This window comes from Miscanthus floridulus, unplaced genomic scaffold, assembly GCF_019320115.1.
Source record: "Miscanthus floridulus cultivar M001 unplaced genomic scaffold, ASM1932011v1 fs_663_2_3, whole genome shotgun sequence".
NCBI classification, from domain to species: Eukaryota; Viridiplantae; Streptophyta; class Magnoliopsida; order Poales; family Poaceae; genus Miscanthus; species Miscanthus floridulus.
The window spans coordinates 3,149-21,458 of record NW_027097079.1 but is presented as its reverse complement, the minus strand read 5'-3'; the positions used below and the strand labels follow the sequence as shown (position 1 = coordinate 21,458).

Below are 18,310 nucleotides of genomic sequence, written 5' to 3'. Positions count from 1 at the left end.
CTCCACAATATTATATATCTTTGTCTGTGTTTAAACTGTGAAAACAGAATTCAAATTCAAATAAAATGGCAAAAAATATTTTTAAAACAGGGCCATCTCCGTTAATCCTTTAACAGAGCCGGGTGCCTTCTAACGACTGCCTTCGTTAAAGCATATTAACATAGGCGGTCTCCTTAAGGCAGCCGTCTAAATTAATATGGTTGATGGAGGCGGCCAAGGCACCTGCCTCCGTAAAGCGCCATTAACGCATGCACTTAATTGGAGGCGGATGCCCTGTCCGCCTCCGTCAAGCCATTTTGACCGCCTCCTTTAACGTAGGCACTAGTAGTGTTCATCACTCGCTTGAATAAGTACTAGCGACTGATGCCAGTCCGTCGGGCATACACGACTCAACCTCCTATTTAGGCTTGATCCAAGCCATGCGAGACCATCCAAGGTCTTGTTTGAACACACTCGTATTTTGAGTGAATTGAGATGAAACTTATTTTAATTTTCATCTTCATCTCAATGCACTCCAACAGAGGTGGATTGAGATAATGAGTGTATCCGAATAAGCCCTGACGCTTGAGTTGATCCACGCTAGCCAAACACGACCCTAACCCCGTAGTGCGTGAGTTACTGAGTTGAGCTGGGCCACCTAGTGCGACTTCCTCGCCGTGGCCGAGTTTCGCGTTCATTGCTTAACTCTGTGATCCAGGATTAGGATCATCCTTTTGAGCAATGCTAACACAGCTCACCATAAAGTCGTCGAAGCAGAGCAGCAACCTCATGCTGCCGTAGCCGTTGCGATACTCCCCTGCACGCGCATTGGGCAGGCCCTCCCTCCGTCTTCGATGCCAGGAGACCCTCCTCATCGTGTAGGAGCAACGGTGCTTTGCTACCGATGCCAGGGAGAACAAGGCTGCAGCTGCACGTCAGCTCCTGCGCTCTCGGGACTATGGTCCATGGAGATGTCACACTCCTGTTAGGCGACTTTGTGGCTTGGAGTTGTTGTTGATTGGGCTGCGACCTGCCCTGCATGCGCTTCCGGCATCGGTAGCAAAACACTAGAAAGTACAGCCGCCTTCACAGCAAGCGAAAGTAGAGCATTGTCCCAAAATGAATTAAGAGACTAGAAAAACCAACCTTCCGCCATCCTTTGGTCGTCAAGCAAAGGACAGAGGGGGCCCCTCGTTTCATTCGTTCCGACGCGAAGCCGCCAAGCCAAGTGCCAACTGCCGAATTAGGCGGGATAGGCACTACCGTGGGCGCGGCAGGCGTCATCAGGAAGGGGAACTGAGATTTGGGAAGCAGGGCTCTGGTAGTCGGGTCCCTTAATTCGCACTGCGGGAGGTACCTACAGACATCAAGTAGCGCGTGTAATGTCCAACACAAACACAAGTCTGTGGAAGGCTCACCTGAAATCACAAGTGCACAACAGTGTACACACAAACTAGTACGTTTTCTATAAAGACAAGGGAACTCTTTTTTTTCTGGGAAGACTACATAACATTAGGAGGAAAAGCAGCAGTACTATAAGGGGTACAAAAGAGACACAGCCGCAGAACCAGCTTTGATGTTCTCAACAGTAGTAATTAAGACGATACAACAATCACCAATATTTAACTGCAATTTGGAATTGGTTGGACCTCGAGCGCCTATCATTCTCAGCCTTCATCTGCTCAAGTACTGTGTCGACTAGTGCATGATAGTCACCTGGACAGTCGAGCATAACCTTTTTCAGGTTGGTCAAGTGCTCAATGCCAAAGATGCTCCTCTCCGCCACGTGGCTAGACCTGAAGTCAAAGCGAAGTTCAAGCATCTCAAGCATTGCCATGGATCCTTCCTCAAACCAGATAACTTTGGGTAGATAACCTCCAAGTATCAGGTCCCTGAGCACCGGAAATTTGTAGCTGGTGCATGCAGCCAGCTCATCACCCCTATAGCAGTCCCAAACCACGCACAATGTCTTCAGGTTGGGCAGCATACACACGACGCCAAAGAGCTCATCACCGGTAAGGGTTGTATCCTCAGTAGAAAAACTAACAAGATGTGCGAGTGACCCAATCCAGCTGGGCAATCCATTGGCAATGTCACCTGTGATCCAAAGGGTTTGGAGGAGTCGTGGTGGTGTTGGTAGGTGATGGAGAAAGTTTAGTATCTTACCACCATCATCACTACTTCCATGTCGTCCGATATTGAGCCACCGGAGGGAGTGCATCTTACTTATGGACAGAGCAAGTTCTTTGAGAACCTCCTCATCAATGGCCTTGTTGATGTCGATTGACAAGACTAACTCTTGCAGTTCCTCTAGTTCACCTACCTCTTGGGCAACTTTAGAGTCATTCCCAAGAGATACCATATACAGCACACGTAGGGCCTTCATTTTGTTTATTCCTTGGGGCATAGTCCAATAAGTTTCCCAATAATCATCCTTTTTGAAGAACCGTATGTCCTCGAGTTTCTCCAGCTTTGTGATTGTTTCTGGCAGCTCAGTAAGAAGCGTGTCAGCTAGATCAAGCGTCTGTAAATGCTCTAGATTCCCGATCTGCCTAGGCACCATGCTTATGTTTGTGGCCCTCAAGCTTAGGAACCTAAGTAGGTACAGATTGCAGGCGTACCTTACATGCTTGTTTGTTACTCCCTCACAGTCTTCTAGGTCAAGCACCCTCAAGAGGACGAAGATGCCTAGCATTTTTAGGAGCTTGTGTTGCCCATGGGGCTGGAACATGCTCAGTGATCGAACATGTTGTATGTTCAAATTATCATCGCCTCGGCGGCCTTCAACATTTCTCTTTGCTACAGAATCTACACTTTCTACGTTACCATGGATGGAGAGGCGATGGATCTTGTCATACAGCATCCCCTCATACTGCCCTCCATGCAGGCTAAGAAAGTTAGCTTCCAAGGACTTGGACACCATGACCTCAAGAAGCATGTCATGCACCCTGTATGTTTGCTCCCTCCAGGCATAACCACCCAAATGTCCTGCTTCTTCAATCATGTTCCTACTCAAGAGTTCATCCAAGTAAGACTCTGCAACCTCCCACATAGTCAACCCCCGCTTTTGATGAACCAATCCTTCAGCCATCCATCTGTTCAATAGTCGGCCCTTTCTGATCACATAGTCCTCAGGAAAAATGCTAAAGTACATCATGCAACCCTTGAGCTCATGTGGGAGGTGATTGTAGCTAAGTGTGACTATATGCTTCATCCCCTCAAGGGTAGGGTGGATCTCCATTTGAGAACCAAGTGATTTGCAGACTCTATCCCACTTATCTTTGCCTCCTGGTGATTTGTACCCTACCAAAACACTAGCAATGCTGATAATGGCCAATGGCAGCCCACCGCATTTTTTCAAGATGTCGCTCATTACATCTTCAAATTCCTTGGGGTAAGCGACATCCATGGAGCCAAACACTCTACTGACGAACAACTTCTTGGAATCTTCAAGCTTAAGGGGTTCCATTTTATGAATGCAAAGGCCACTAAAACTAGCAGGACTGCATGCATTGGCCACTGTTTCTATCCGAGTGGTCAAGATGATTCTACTGCCCTTGTTGTTCTCTGGTAGCTTGGATTGGATTGCCTCCCATGCTCGCACACTCCAAACATCGTCAATCACCATGAGGTACCTGGTTTAAGCATATGTAATATAGTTAGTTTAGCCATATATCCAGAAGGCAATTTATGACCCCTCATGTGCAAAATGTATGAAAATGTTTATGTGCAGTCTCTTTATTTTTGCAGAACAAGGTTACAAGAGTGGGAAGTGCAATTATTATTATTTCTTATACTAGTCTATCAACTCATGCAGTCATGCTCTATACATATTAGAAGAGTGGGAAGTGTTAGAAATTCATAGATAAGTTTAGGCCGCATCTATTCAAACTACTTGCATTTTTCCTCTCTAATTCTTCATGTTCTAACACGGTATTTATATAGATATTTTCTTATATTTTCCTAGTTGTGATAGATTTTAGTTTCCAATTATACTTACTATATACTTGTTAATACCCATTCATTGTTTTCCACATTCACTACTATAGAAAAGATTTTACGAGACAGTGCCATTTTATTATCTAAGGTGGGCCGGCTAGACGGTCGCCTCCGTTAATAGGTGGTAGGGCCGCCACCCGAGCACCCGCCTCTCGGTTAATGCTCAACAGAGGCGAGCAGCATTAAGCATCCGCCTCTGTTAATCCATTAACAGAAGCGGGCAACTTAAGACGTCTTTCTCCGTTAATCGTTTATTTTTGGAGGCAGTCGTTCTAAGGGTCCGCCTCCATAAATCGATTTACGGAGGCGGGTGCCTTAAGATGTATGCCTCGATTAATGATTGTAACAAAAAATAATTCATAACTTTTTCGTATGAACTCGGATGAAGGCAAACTTTATATCAAAATTGTAGCTCTCGACGAGATCTATAACTTTGTAGTTGAAAAGTTTTTGAATTGAAACTGTTTAGGGTCCCAAAATATTGTTGTCAAACGTTCTTGAAATTTGAAATTTGAAATTTAAAATTATCAAACGTTCTTGGATGTTGACATGGTCTATACAAAAGTTAAAGTCCTCAATAGAATCTACAACTTTAGTTGAAAAGTTTTTAATTTGAAGATATTTAGAGTCCCAAATACGTGTTCGAATGTTATAGATTTTGAAATTTAAAATTTAGAATTCCTAAACGATCTCAAATGTTCACATAGTTAATACCAAAGTTCTAGTGGCCGACCCAATCTAAATGTTTGATATTGACAAGTTTCTGATTTAAAGTCATCTAGAGTCTCAAATATGTGTTTTTAAAATTCACATGTTTTGAGACTCAATTTTTTAAAATTTTCAAACTATCTCTGATGGCGATACATCCCACACCAAAGTTGTAGTACTTAACAAGATTTAAAACTTTGTAGTTAAAAGTTTTTCCATTTGAGTTCATTTAGTAGCCAAAGTATTCAATATAAGATTACAAAATATTGATATAAAATAATAACATATTATATATAGACATGAATTAGTGTGTGGTTCAGTGGTAGAGATGTGGTAGTATTGAGCGCCAAGTTGTGGGTTTAACTCTCCAAAGTTGCAAGTTTTTTGGTTTTTTGGATTTTCAAGAGAACATTAACGGAGGTCCGTTAATTGATTCCGCCTGAGGTGGGCAAAGCAACCGCCTCCGTTAATCTGCATTAACGGAGGCATTTGATTGGAAGCGGTTGCAAACTATAGTAGTGATTGCCACACGTCTCTATGTGTATTTGACATATACTTAGCTAAAACCTTAGTTTCAACTAATATGCTTGACCTAGAAATAGATATGTGACCATTGTTTCTTATACAAATATGTATACAAGGTCATTTTTGTCATGACTTTCAACTCCTTGCTATAGCGCGTGGAGAAACCAGAGCTGGTGAAGCAAAAAATACGGTTTTTAGTTTATTTTGATAAGAAAGATACAATAACTTTTTGCTACATGGCCCAAGGAGGAGCTAGAGCCAAACCGGCCAGAGCTCCACCAAATGGGACCTTGGTGCGAATGGTGACTGACATCATGATTGTAGTTTGTTTCTATATTTAAGAAGTCAGAGGTGGATATTGTATAAGCACATATATTAGTACTTTGGTATTTTATAAATGATAGATGTAGGTAGATGCAAATTTAGACAATTACTTTATGTTATTTTTCATAACCTGGACTAGAGGTTCCCTCATGCAAAAGCCTACGGCTCTGGCCGTTGGGCAGGTGACTTTAGTCCTGATTGGTTGCCCCAATCGGGACTAATCCTCTCTTTGGTCCCGGGCCCAAATATGGCTGAGACTAAAGTCAAAAACCGATCCAAACGAAAAGTTTGTTCTCTACCAGTGTAACGACATTGCTATAGGTTACTTTAGGTTATTTACAACAATGGTTGGGCCGGTGATTTAAATGCAAATTTATGTGCATAGATGCATGGTTAGTTAGGATGAAGATTAAGGGCTTGCCTTATATTATTTTCATAATTTTCATAATAATAGAAGCGGGAAATTTAGAATTAAGTTTAAGGTGTAACTTTTGAATCTTTTCACAATGTCAGATGTGGTAATTAGAAAAAAAAGAATAGATCCAATAGTGACAATCATTACAGGCGTTGTACTTCTAATTAGGGTTAATGTGAACTTTTCAAAGGAAGACTATAATAGTAATAGATAGTGTAAATATGGTATCATTAGAACTACCATGGTCCGTGGGAAGACACTTTTATCATTAGATAGTGTAAATTGGAAGCTCCTTTAATTTAGAGGTGCATGTAACAAAAACTACGTGTTTCCTCTGTTTCAAATTATAAATCATTTTGATTTTTTTTTGTACATGTCATAGAAAAATAGATGAACCAAAAAAGTCAAATTAACTTATAATTTGAAACGAATGGAGTATCTGGAAAGCCAAAACATCGTATAATTTGGAGGAGAGGAGTACAGTAGTACCTTTTGTCCACGAGAAGCTCCTCCAGTCTTTTGGCTAGCCCGTTGTCATCCAGGTCGTCGATTGCACCGACGGCAGCCTCTTCCTTGATGCCCCTGTCGTCAGCCGTTTTGGGCTTCATGACCTGCCGAAGAAGATCCTTGAGCAACGCCTTGAGGTCCCTGCTCGGCTCGAACGCCTGAGACACGGACACCATCCCCTGCCACGGGAACTCCGCCTCTAGCCGCCGGCACACCTCCATGGCCAACGTCGTCTTGCCAAGGCCGCCGAACCCCACGATGGAGAAAACGGCCTTGCGTTCACCCTCGTCGCCAACCGGCGCCTTCAGCCGTGCAGCCAGTTTATCAGCCTGCTCCGCGATGCCGACCAGTCGGTGGCGGCGGTCGGCGTCGTTAGCTGGAGCGGACACTGTCATGGGGGCGGGTAGCAGAGGAGGGGAGCGGCGCAGCGCGTCACGGTTGACGCCGAACCGCGCCTGGCGCTCGCTGATGGCGAGGGTGCGGGCGCGAAGGGCTCTGATCTCACAGGCGAGGCGGCGGCGAGACGGGAGCGTCCCGAGCAGGCGTCCCAGCCAGGCGCGCACGCCGTCGGTGGGCCGGGACCTGATGCGCAGGGTGTAAAGGTCGATGCAGTCCTCCGCGTCGTAGGCAACCTCGCCCAGCTGCCTCATGCACACCTGCAGGAAGCGGTCCACGGCCTCATCCTCTGCCTCGGACTGCATGATGAGGAGAGCATTGATGACGTCCAGCTCGTCCCGCAGCTCAACAACTTGGCCGCCGACGCCACTGAGCTGCTGGTACTCTGAACTCAGCAGCTGCCCGGCGTTGCTCAGCAAGGTTTGGGCGCCCTCCATAGCCCCCTCTCTCCCCGTGTCCGTGTAATGTAACAAGAAAAGAGAAGAAGCGCTCAGCAGAGAAGCAGAGTGCCGCACAGCCGTCGGTTCAGTTGGGGTTGGGGAGAGATTTATGCTGCTGGTCTGGACACTGGAGGAGCAGTGGAGGTCACAGTCTCAGATCTCGACCCCACGGAACCAAGAAATGGGGGAGAACTTCGCAAGACAAAGACCGCGTGGGCGTGGCGTGTTCGTCCCCGCTTGGCGGCCGCGACTGGGGAAGGTGCCTCAAGCTCTGTTCGACTGGTATTAAAGCCGGCTGATAAGCCGACCTTGTTAATTTGTTGTGCACTTTTCCTATACTACAGTCGCCTGAAATCTCTGTTAGCTTCAGGCGACGCTGCGTCCGTTGATGGAGCTTGAAGATCCGTGCGCTCTGTTGGGTTTGTATTGGAAAACGAACGTGATCCACTGGAAGCCAGACCCGCTAACACCGAACAGACCGGGCATTTGCATTTCGGAGTTTCTCGAGCTCGTCGCGGGACGGCGACTCTTGTGGCGAACTACGCGCTCCTCCCAGTCGAGCCGAGTCGGAGCCTCCCCTTCGCTGATTCGGAGGCTCGGTCGCCTCCGCCATTCCTTGAGATCGGCACCTACCTGCGTTCACCGCACGCTCCATTGAGGTTTGTTGCTTGAAAATCCCTTGTTGCTGCTGATTCGATTTGGTCCTCTTTGATTTTGTTAGTGGTTTCGGTTTGGATTGCTTGTAAGCAGTGGATTCGTAGCTAAGTTGGGCATTGCTGCTTGCTCATTTGAGTTTAGGGGTTGGCTCAGATGTTTTTTCAGTGTGGTGTGGCTTTGTAGATCTGGTTTTGGATGATGTGGTTCATGTAGTAGTTGTTCCCGTTAATTAGGTTTTGCTTGTCTAGGATTTCATTGGTATGTGGGTTGGATTCGTAGTTCATTTGCCGACAAAGCACATGAGACTGCGACCTTGTCTGACCCAAGTGGCATGCTGCTGCCGTTGAATCTGACATTGAACAGATCCAATGCAGTTTTAGTGTCGTTGTCCATGACAAATTTTCTATCTTACTAGGTTCATGAAAACTGGAGGGGTTCCACTTCCATCCATCCCATATCTGAACATGGTATTCTGAACATGCAGTCTCGTTTCAGAGCAATCGGTGTCCTGATTTCGGACAGGGACACCAAGAAACTGCATCTAGTCTGACCTCCTCTGTTTGCTAGAGAACATAAATTGTCCAAGAAGGTAATGAAGCTCGATCTGCTTCTGCTCCGCTGTTTTTAGTTGTTCCTTTTTTGTTGTACCTTACTGCCGAACAAAGCCTCAGAGCTTGACTATCAGGCTAATATTGTTTCTACGGATTAGAAAACATTGAAGGAATTAGCGCACATTTCAATACATGCATGCACTCTTCGATATTCTCTGATGCGTTTCTATCTAGAGTTTTAGCTTCAGGTTCTTGTCATTAGTCTCTTTCTGAAGTAACTCGTGATGTGCGAGCATTCCTGAATTCTACTGATCTGGTCCAGTCATAGGCCAGTTTTGATTGCAGTAAGTTCAAAGTGTAGCTTTCAGACATTGAAACAAATAATAGCTTCCTTTTCCAACCGCATTACTGGTCTGGATTTATACATGAGTACACCCATATATCTTATCAGTTGCCAATTAGCAACTGCTGCGTCGGCGAACAAATCACCAGCAGTCCAGCACCCTAGCCCCTAGGTGATAACAGTTGTTTTCTTGCTCAACATAATTTGCTCTCAATATGAATGCGGGCAGATCTCTTGGTCGGCCATTGTCCTGTGTTGCAAACTTTTAATTTTCTAAAAACTGAATGCATGTGACGTGGTGTTTGTTTTTTTCCTGAAAATTGAATGCCCTGCTTCTCATGATCTGAAGGTATCTCAAATAGATGAACTCTACTGATCCAAAAGCTCAAATAGATAAAGGCATCTGAATGTTGCAGTCATCAGCTTAGGTGTTATATATGTAGCTTAACTTTTTTTTTTCTGAAAACTGAATGACAACTATTGCAAGTTCTTTGCACTCTGCATGTTTGCTTGTTTGAAAATGGCTGCTTGTGTTCATTAACCAAAAACGCGAAAGTGTATGTTTGAATGTGTTCTTGGAACAGTACTATAGGCAGGAATAGGATGTACAAATAATTTGACATTGACATTAACCATTAGGTGGCCACACATCATTGTTTTTTACCATAAGGAGCCTCATCTTTCAGTTCTTACTGAATATATAGATTTATCTGAATTTTGATTGTTATTCTGCTTTTGAACCTTTTAGGTTGTGCACAACAGGACTTCCTAGCAATGTCACCGTTGAGGTTATGTCACTGTTGAGGTTGGGGATATGTCTTTCCACCTTCACAAGGTATTGTGCTTTTTTTCTGTGGATGTCTATAAGCCATTAAGTATGCGCTTCCTGTTAATGAGTCCTAGAATTAAAACTCTTTAAAGCTTTATTTATTTTAAGTCAAGAGCTATAATATTTTTATTTATGAGGATACAAGTGGAATCACTCGCCTTGTGGTGAGACTAATTCCCTAGTTACTCTATTGGTTGCATGCAGGAGAATGTACTTGCTCCCATCTGAAAAAGGACTGAGATGAAAACATAGAGGTGACAGGCACTTCGGTTGTACGGCACAAGCTCACAACCATCGGCTAGTGCCGCTGCAAAATTACTTGAAGCCATCCAGATATTGATCTTGGTCAGTCCATATGCTTCTTTCATTTGCCCATTTTCAATTTTAGTGGCACACTGTGTCATATGCCCAACATTGAAAATATATTTCTGGCAAAACGTAGTATTGTATGGTTTTAATCTTCTTTTCCCTAAAGATCATCTTGCATCAATATTGTTCCTTGTGTATTCATGGCAAAGACTCGAGTTAGATTGTTGGCCTATACTGCTTGAGGAGGTCCAGGCAAAGTATGAGATGAATGCTGCAAAGGTGAGTTTATATTACTGCCAAGCTCATTTATTTATTATTGCTTGATTTTTGGTTAAACAGAATATTGTTGTACTTGTGCAGCTATGATTTCCATTGCGATCGTTACTTACTCAGACTTCTGGTATTCCAACAGCTGAGGATTTGTCTATTATCAGAAGGTGTATGTATATATTTTTTTCTCTCCCTTCCTACAAACGTATATTTTCTCTAATGCAAAAGTGGTGTGCAGATTCAGTGTTGATGAATTTGGTCAAACATCAAGTCTTAGAGAATACAAGAGACGCTTGCATATTCTCTTTGCCTTCCATGGTGAGATTTCTGCTGGTGCTAGCATGGGTGGTTATTCAAGGTGAGATAAAAACTTGATCTATATTGTTTGCTTTGTTTAAGTTAGTTCAGTGTAGCTGTTGGAATTATTTTGCTTTTCCCACTATAACTAATTTTTCTTATCCTGAAAATAGTTTTTTTTTACATTTGTCCACTCAGACAGTACTGCGGTGAAGAAAATCCAGAATATTTTGTACAATGTGTTTGGCTACTACATGCAGTTTTTGTCACTATAAGTCACTGTTGAATCTATGTGCAGTATTTCTGTTTCTTTTGTCCACGGCTGGTTCTGATAAAATTTCCAACCTCAAGTGTTCATGGGAAAATTGAAGAAGGTAAAAAAACCATTGAGAAGGAGTTGAAAGATCACGTCAAGCTTTACAGCTGGGAGCAAGCGCCATAGTAGTGCTTCTATTGAAAATTTTAAAAGGACTAGGCAAAAGATTTTTAAGCTTCTGCATCGGTTCCTGTAATGTGAAACCAAACAAAATATATTGTGACTGAAACCCTTGGCGTTCCTTTACTCTGCTGCCCAAAAGAAAAAGAGCTTTTTTTACAATTTTTTTCTCTGTTACTTCCAGTTGGGAGATGAGCTGGCTGCACCAAATCCATTGTTCTTGGAGCAGTCATATGATTCTGTACATTTACTACAGGAATTGAACTCGTAGAAGATGTGCAAGGTGTTAGCATCAATCATTCCACACTATTGAGCACAGATAACTGGAAGCACGCAAATCAGCAATATTTCAAATGTTTGGTCAGTCTATTCGCTTGTTTCACTGGCCACTATTTTTTATGAGTAATTGCTCCTTACTTGTAGTGAGACTATGACTTGGTTCATAAGGCTTGTGTAGCTTGATCCACCCTGTGATAGAATTGTAATTGTAGTTACACAATTAAAACATTCAGTTACACAATTGCAATCACCAACAATGTAAATTGCAGCTATTGGGCACTGCAATTGTGGTTCTCAGCATATGCAATTGTAGGTCTGAATATAATTTAATTTAAGCTTATAACATCATGTTCATTGCATAAATTACATAAATTAATTGGCCACCCAAATTGACCGCATGCTCCTTTTCTTGTGATTTGTGCTAATTCACCTTTTTGTTTTGTTTATTGTGGTTTGTGCTTGCCGAAGCCAAGTCTTTGTCCTTGTCCTTTCATAGAAAAAAATTGTCTCTTGTGATTTGTGCTAACACTTCATGAACTTTGTTAATTCTGATTTGTGCCAAAACACATCTCATTTTTGTCCTTGTCCTCGCACATCAATACAATACAGACTCCAGAAGCTAAGCTCCTCCTTGTTATTTTCTATAGGAGTTTTTCTGTTTCTGCGCATGATATTTGCTCATGATATTTTCTCTACAAAAGTGTGCCAGTGTGATCTCCAATAGCTGGAGCTGCTTATGGCCGCTCACTCACATGCAAGAATGGTTGCAGTAGTGTGCGAGTAGGATCTGCTTGTATAGATGAGATTTGTATTCTTTTTAGCTTAGCACTTTCCCTACTAATTTTCCATTAGTACTTAGGGAATCCTCATTACTTATTGATTTGTACTGATTAAACTATGATTTTTTTATTGGTGATGTGATCATTCTTAGGGCCTGCATTGATAAGCAGGTTGGATTAGTGGTGTAGATGTCGCCCAAGCTATTTAGTTACCTAGTGTCGGGTTCATCAACCCGGGGTCCCCAATAGGACCGCTTCTCCGCAAACTCGGCCCAGCAGGCGGCACAGCGACAGCACGCGTCTGGGTCGGTCTAGATACACAACGACAGGCCGAGACCATGATCCGACCGCTAACCGATGCCCTCGACCAGAAGGCCTGGTTGGCGCTCCGACCGGGAAGGCTGGCCGAGATCACAGTCCGACTCCCCGAGTTCCCCGACGGGGAATACGCCAGATCTACTCACGCCGCACTTTCCCGACCAAAATGGTCGGTGCCGACTAGGAACGACCGACTGGGGACGCCCGGTCGGTGTGGGCCCAGGGAGCAGGCGGAGTAGCTAAAGGGAACATGCCAAGTCAACCGTAAAACCGAGGAGGTACGTACATTGCCATGCCCTGCACACATGCTGGGCGGTGCCGTTGTGTCGTATCAGGCGCACACTGTGCTGCCTGCCCGATGAGACGGAACTTGAACCAGGATAAAGTGCGGCGTCGTCTGCCGCACCAGACGAACAGATAAAGTACGACGTCGTCTGCCGTGCCAAGCGACTACTGTGCAGCCTGCCAGACGCAACAGCATATGAACGGGGATGGAGGCGGCGGCGGCCATCCCATACCCGGAGGCGTGGGCAACCAGACTAGGCAGCACCTGTACTCACTCTCTCTCTCTCTCTCTTCTAAGATCATCCTGTTACTTCTGTTTTCCCCTTTACACTGGTGAGATTGTTTTTCTTGGTGATTGCGCGGTCATGTATTGGGTATCTGCTTCCTCAATGTGGTAACTTGTTTGTCATTGTGCGTAAGGTATCATAAGGAACCTTGGCATAGAAAATGGTGATCGAGCAGCATGCTAGGGCCATCTGGAGATGTGCAAGTACTTGATTGAGGAACTAGGGTGTCATCCAAATATGGATGCAACTGGAGGATGATGTTAAGGTTCTTTCTACCTCTTTTGTGCTTCTAGAAATTGTATTCTCTCATTGTGTAAACCTTTGGCATCCAATAGTATGTGATATGTAAATTGTTCTCTCATATGTGTGGTTGTATTCCAGTTTGTCATTCTTTTTATGTACACCATTATGTGCTGTTTAATCGTACTATCAGCAGGCTCCACATTCATGAGCTGGATTTTGTATTTATATACATATACAGTATAATTGCATTAACAATATGGAGTATTTGCACTATTTAAAATGTGCAATTTTCATATTCTTGTTTTGTAATTTTGAAGATCATATTCATTGTGTATTTTTTCACCGTGAACATCTCATTATATGTGAGTAAATATTTTGTGATGTACAGCCTGTTCGCTTGCTCGTATACGATCGTGGATTATAAGCTGGAACAATATTTTTCTCTCACACTAAATGAGCTAGTAGTAAATAATCCATGATCGTTTACGGCCTGTCGAACAGGCTGATAGTAATTTATATCAATATAATGCATTACACTTAATTTGCATCTAAGATTGTGCAAAATCTAGCAGCATCTGAAATAGTTGGATGCACTGAGCTAAACAAATAAAATGGTTAAGAGAGTGGACATTCATTGGCTGCTACGGCAGCAAAAGGATTAGGTCGATATATGGAGCTGTAGAATAGTTGTTGTGATTTGTGGCCATACAGGCCACATTTTTGTGATTCTTGCAGCGGTAGAATAGAAATTGTACTCTGGTAATTTTGATTTGTGACAGAGTTTCTTTCTACAGCGGTAGAGTTGTTATTTTGTCAGTAAGCTTGTACGTGTTTACTAGGCTAATAGTTGCATTCCGGCCCAAACGAGCACCAACTTCAGTTAACGGGTATCGGTTTATCCACCTGTTAAGCTTTGGCGGGCCTGGTAACACCTGATGTGCCTAACGGGTTTATTTTCGCGGACCCGTTATGAGTGGCTGCATACAGAAACAACTGCAACAGAATCTGACCGTTGGATGTAGATCTGAAGGCTAGGAGATGTCGCCTGAAATGAAGCTACATTTCAGGCACCTGAAATATAGCAAATCCCTTTTTTAATTAACATCATCTTCTTCCTCCTAAGAACAACCACGTACACAAAAGCTTTGTGACTTCCATGGCTGGCTTCCTGTGTACAGAGATGCATCCCTCGGTGAACGGTGATGAACTTCTGGAACGGCGGGAAGAGCAGCCAGAACAGCGGGATGTGCTCGCGGAACAGCCTCGTGGTGTAGCCTCACGGCGGACCCATTCTGGCCACACAGGCCCACCGCGAGGCCGGCGGAGGTCACCCAGCCCGAACTTGGGCAGGATGTTCCCGGCCAGCGAGGCCGCGGAGCCGTCGATCATCACGTACCCGTCCACCGTGAACGTTGGCGTCCGTGCTGTGGGCCGGTAGATGGCGGCGTTGCAGACGAGGGAGTCGAGCGGCATCCCAGGCGGCGGAAGCTGTCCACGTATCCTCCTCTTTTTTTTTTTTTTTTTTTTGACAACAAGCACTTTTATTATTAGCAGTAAGATGCTGCAATTAGGGAGTACAGGTCCAAAGGTACATTCTGCAGTGCCATGATCAGAGGGCAGCTGCAATCGTGATTTGCATTGGTACAACTAAATGTTCTATGATTACATTGAGGCTCAGAGTACCTAAAAGCCTGATTGGCTAATAGATGGGCAGTTGTATTGAGGTGCCTGTCAATCTTGAAGACTTTGCTATTGGAGCCAGCCACCGCATTGAGGAAAATTTGGGTGAAAGGCTTGATGTCCCAGCGGGGTGGTGTGCATAATTCTGAGCCATTGAAAAAGCGGACAACGAGCTGGCTGTCAGTGAGAAAAGAGGCATCTCTTATGCCTAGCAAAGAAGTAATTCGAGCAGCAAGCGCTATAGCCACAGCTTCTGTCATAAGGACAGAAGTAGCTTGATTGATTTGCGCTTTGATGAAGTACTTGATTTGGTGACTTGGGTCCAAGATGAAAATTCCTAGACCAGCTTTGCGAGCATTTAGCCTGTTCATTTGGCTTAGCCTGTTCGTTTGGCTGGACTCGTTCGTTGCTGTTGTCTGGATCTACTGAGGCATCAGAGAAACATCTTGCTCTCGGAAGCACAGCAGGGAGCCTGCAAGTATTCAGGTTGCTGGGCTGCCGAAGAATGTGTTCTCCATTTAGGGCCTGTTTAGTTTCTCAAAATTTTTTGTGCAATACCCATCACATCGAATCTTGCGGCATATGCATGGAGTACTAAATGTAGACGAAAAAAAAACTAATTGCACAGTTAGGTGAGAAATCACGAGACGAAACTTTCGAACCTAATTAGTCCATAATTAGACACTAATTGCCAAATACAAACGAAAATACTAAAGTAGCCAAAATCCAAAAATTTTTGCATCTAAACACGCCCTTACTTGTGGACCTGCACAAGAAAGCATGGCACCCCTCGGTACCTGTGAGCTTTGAGCTTCGGCATTTATGACCTTAATGTCAGCTTCCACCGCTTAATGAACCTGCAAAACAGACCATTTCTTCTTTTTTTTTCTCTCGAACGTACCTCAAGCATAGATTTTATTAAGCAGAAGTAGACTTTTTTTTAGTTACAAAGGCCTGACAGGTAATCCTATAATTACCAGCGTAATCCCACAAACATAAACGATACAGCAAGACAGCACGGGGGAGGGGGCCTATACCACCAAACCCTTATAGACTGAGCCTATTACAGGAAGACAAAAATACATTGGTAGCCTATGGTGTAGTGTAGCCGCGATAGCCACGAGGCGAGCTTCCGGCAGCATCCACCAAGGAAGCCAAGGGAGCCGGCACGACAACAGCGGTAAAGCATCCGCTCGAGAAACGACCACAGCGGCCAAGCATCCACCAGAAAAGGACCATTACGTGGTAGCCTATGGTGTAGTGTAGCCGCGATAGCCACGAGGCGAGCTTCCGGCAGCATCCACCAAGGAAGCCAAGGGAGCCGGCACGACAACAGCGGTAAAGCATCCGCTCGAGAAACGACCACGACGGCCAAGCATCCACCGGAAAAGAACCATTACGGCAAAGCATCCGTAATGAGGGTCATCACAAGCTCTGCAGCTGAATGAGCGTGGAGACCGACGCGACGAGGTGGCCAAGCATCCACCCAAGCAGCAACAGCGGCAAAGCATCCGCCAAATAACCGAACGACAGCGGCAACATCAAACACCGAAGGACAAACCAATGCGAAGATAGAGTTGAAGCACAGATAGGCACAGCAGGGTAGGCAGCAACACCGACGAACGACGCGCGGGGAAGAGAGTTGTGGCAGCTGGAGTGCCCCAAACGAAGCCTTCAAGAAGAGGTTGACATCGCGGATGCCAACATCGTTCGGAGAAGCACAGGCCGAATTTTCATCCATAGTATGAACAGAGCATCGGTGACACCTTCAAGAAGGTCGGTGATGCGTGCTGCGCCAATGCCACCGGCCCAGATGAACACCATAGCAGCAGAGCCGATGGCACCCGCCTAAGGCCACGGTCCAGCCAGCCGACAGTAGGCCACTGCTGCCCAGCTATTGAGCCAACCGCCCCAGGACGCGGTGAAAGGTCCTAATGGCTAGAGGGTGGTGAATAGCCTAATAAAAATTTCTACAACAACACTTAACAAACCGGTTAAGCAATTATGAGGCGAAACAAGTGTTGCGCTAGCCTACTAAAAATGCAAGCCACCTACCACAATTTTAGTTTCTATTGTCTCTAACCACACAATAGCTATGGCACTACACTAAGTTAGTGTGCTCTCAAAGACTAACTAAAGAGCCACACTAACTAAACTAACAAGCTCTCACAACTAGGTACACTAAAGAGCTTGATAACTAGTTTGCGGTAATGTAAAGAGAGAGCAAGATAGTTATACCGCCATATCAAGGAGTGAACCAATCAATCACAAGAATCAATATAAATGAAGACCAATCACCTCGGAATCAAATGATGAACACAATGATTTTTTTACCAAGGTTCACTTGCTTGCCGGCAAGCTACTCCTCGTTGTGGCGATTCACTCACTTGGAGGTTTACACGCTAATTGGCATCACACGCCAAACCCTCAATAGGGTGCCGCACAACCAACACAAGATGAGGATCACACAAGCCACGAGCAATCCACTAGAGTATCTTTTGGTTCTCCGCCGGGAAAAGGTCAAGAACCCCTCACAATCACCACGATCGGAGCCGGAGACAATCGCCAACCTCCGCTCGACGATCCTCGCTACTCCAAGTCGTCTAGGTGGCGGCAACCACCAAGAGTAACAAGGGAATTCCGCAGCGAAACACGAACACCAAGTGCCTCTAGATGCAAACACTCAAGCAATGCACTTGGATTCACTCATAATCTCACAAAGATGATGAATCAATGATGGAGATGAGTGGGAGGGCTCTGGCTAAGCTCACAAGGTTGCTATGTCAATGCAAATGGCCAAGAGAGTGAGCTTGAGCCGGCCATGGGGCTTAAATAGAGAGCCCCCACAAATAGAGTCGTTGTACCCCTTCACTGGGCACAACACGGGGTGACCGGACGCTCCGATCATATTGACCGGATGCAGGAACCCAGCGTCCGATCGCCCGATGCTTGCCACGTGTCCCTTCTCTTCAAATACTAAGCGTCCGATCCCAACGGTCGAGTGAAGACCGGACGCAGCAGCTCAAAGTGATCGGACGCTGGACCTCAGCGTCCGGTCATTTCTAGTAAGCATCTAGAAATGATTTTTCATGACCGGACGCGTGCTCAACCGGACACACCCAACTTTCGGTCACACGACGACTCCCCTGTGCGCTGCCATGTTAGTAGGACCGGACGCACCCTGTCAGCGTCCGGTCACTAAGTGACCTAGCGTCCGATCAGAGACCGATGCTGTGCATCCTTTGCTGCCACTGACTGGACGTGCCGGTGCAACCAAGACCAGCGTCCGATCACTTACAGTGACCTCCGTCTTTTCTATCTAGGGCGCTGGTGGCACCGTCGGACTGTCACTCCGCCGGTGAAGTTCCTAACCCTTGCTCAAATGTTCCAACCACTAAGTGTACCACCTTATGCACATGTGTTAGCATATTTTCACAAACATTTTCAAGGGTGT

The 18,310-nt window shown here is 45.0% G+C and overlaps 2 protein-coding genes across 6 annotated transcripts; one reads left to right on the top strand and one right to left on the bottom strand.

Moving 5' to 3' along the window:
* Positions 1–1,591: 1,591 nt before the first annotated feature.
* On the bottom strand, positions 1,592–7,318 carry LOC136532587 (disease resistance protein Pik-2-like). Its single transcript, XM_066525178.1, has 2 exons — positions 6,440–7,318; positions 1,592–3,614 (listed from the first exon to the last, which is right to left on the bottom strand). Exons 1-2 carry the CDS (start codon positions 7,288–7,290, stop codon positions 1,592–1,594), a joined length of 2,874 nt encoding a protein of 957 aa, XP_066381275.1. The 5' UTR covers positions 7,291–7,318.
* Positions 7,319–10,162: 2,844 nt separating this feature from the next.
* LOC136532588 (uncharacterized) lies at positions 10,163–12,461 on the top strand. Of its 5 annotated transcripts, XM_066525179.1 has the most exons (5): positions 10,163–10,261; positions 10,343–10,419; positions 10,491–10,610; positions 11,242–11,345; positions 12,196–12,461. In XM_066525179.1, exons 1-5 carry the CDS (start codon positions 10,251–10,253, stop codon positions 12,205–12,207), a joined length of 324 nt encoding a protein of 107 aa, XP_066381276.1. In that variant the 5' UTR covers positions 10,163–10,250; the 3' UTR covers positions 12,208–12,461. The 5 variants fall into 5 exon arrangements, 2 of the variants coding, with proteins under 2 accessions (XP_066381276.1, XP_066381277.1); XM_066525180.1 differs by lacking the exon at positions 12,196–12,461 and having other exon boundaries at positions 10,848–11,742; XR_010778259.1 differs by lacking the exons at positions 10,163–10,261; positions 12,196–12,461 and having other exon boundaries at positions 10,275–10,421; positions 11,242–11,742.
* The last annotated feature ends 5,849 nt before the right edge of the window (positions 12,462–18,310 follow it).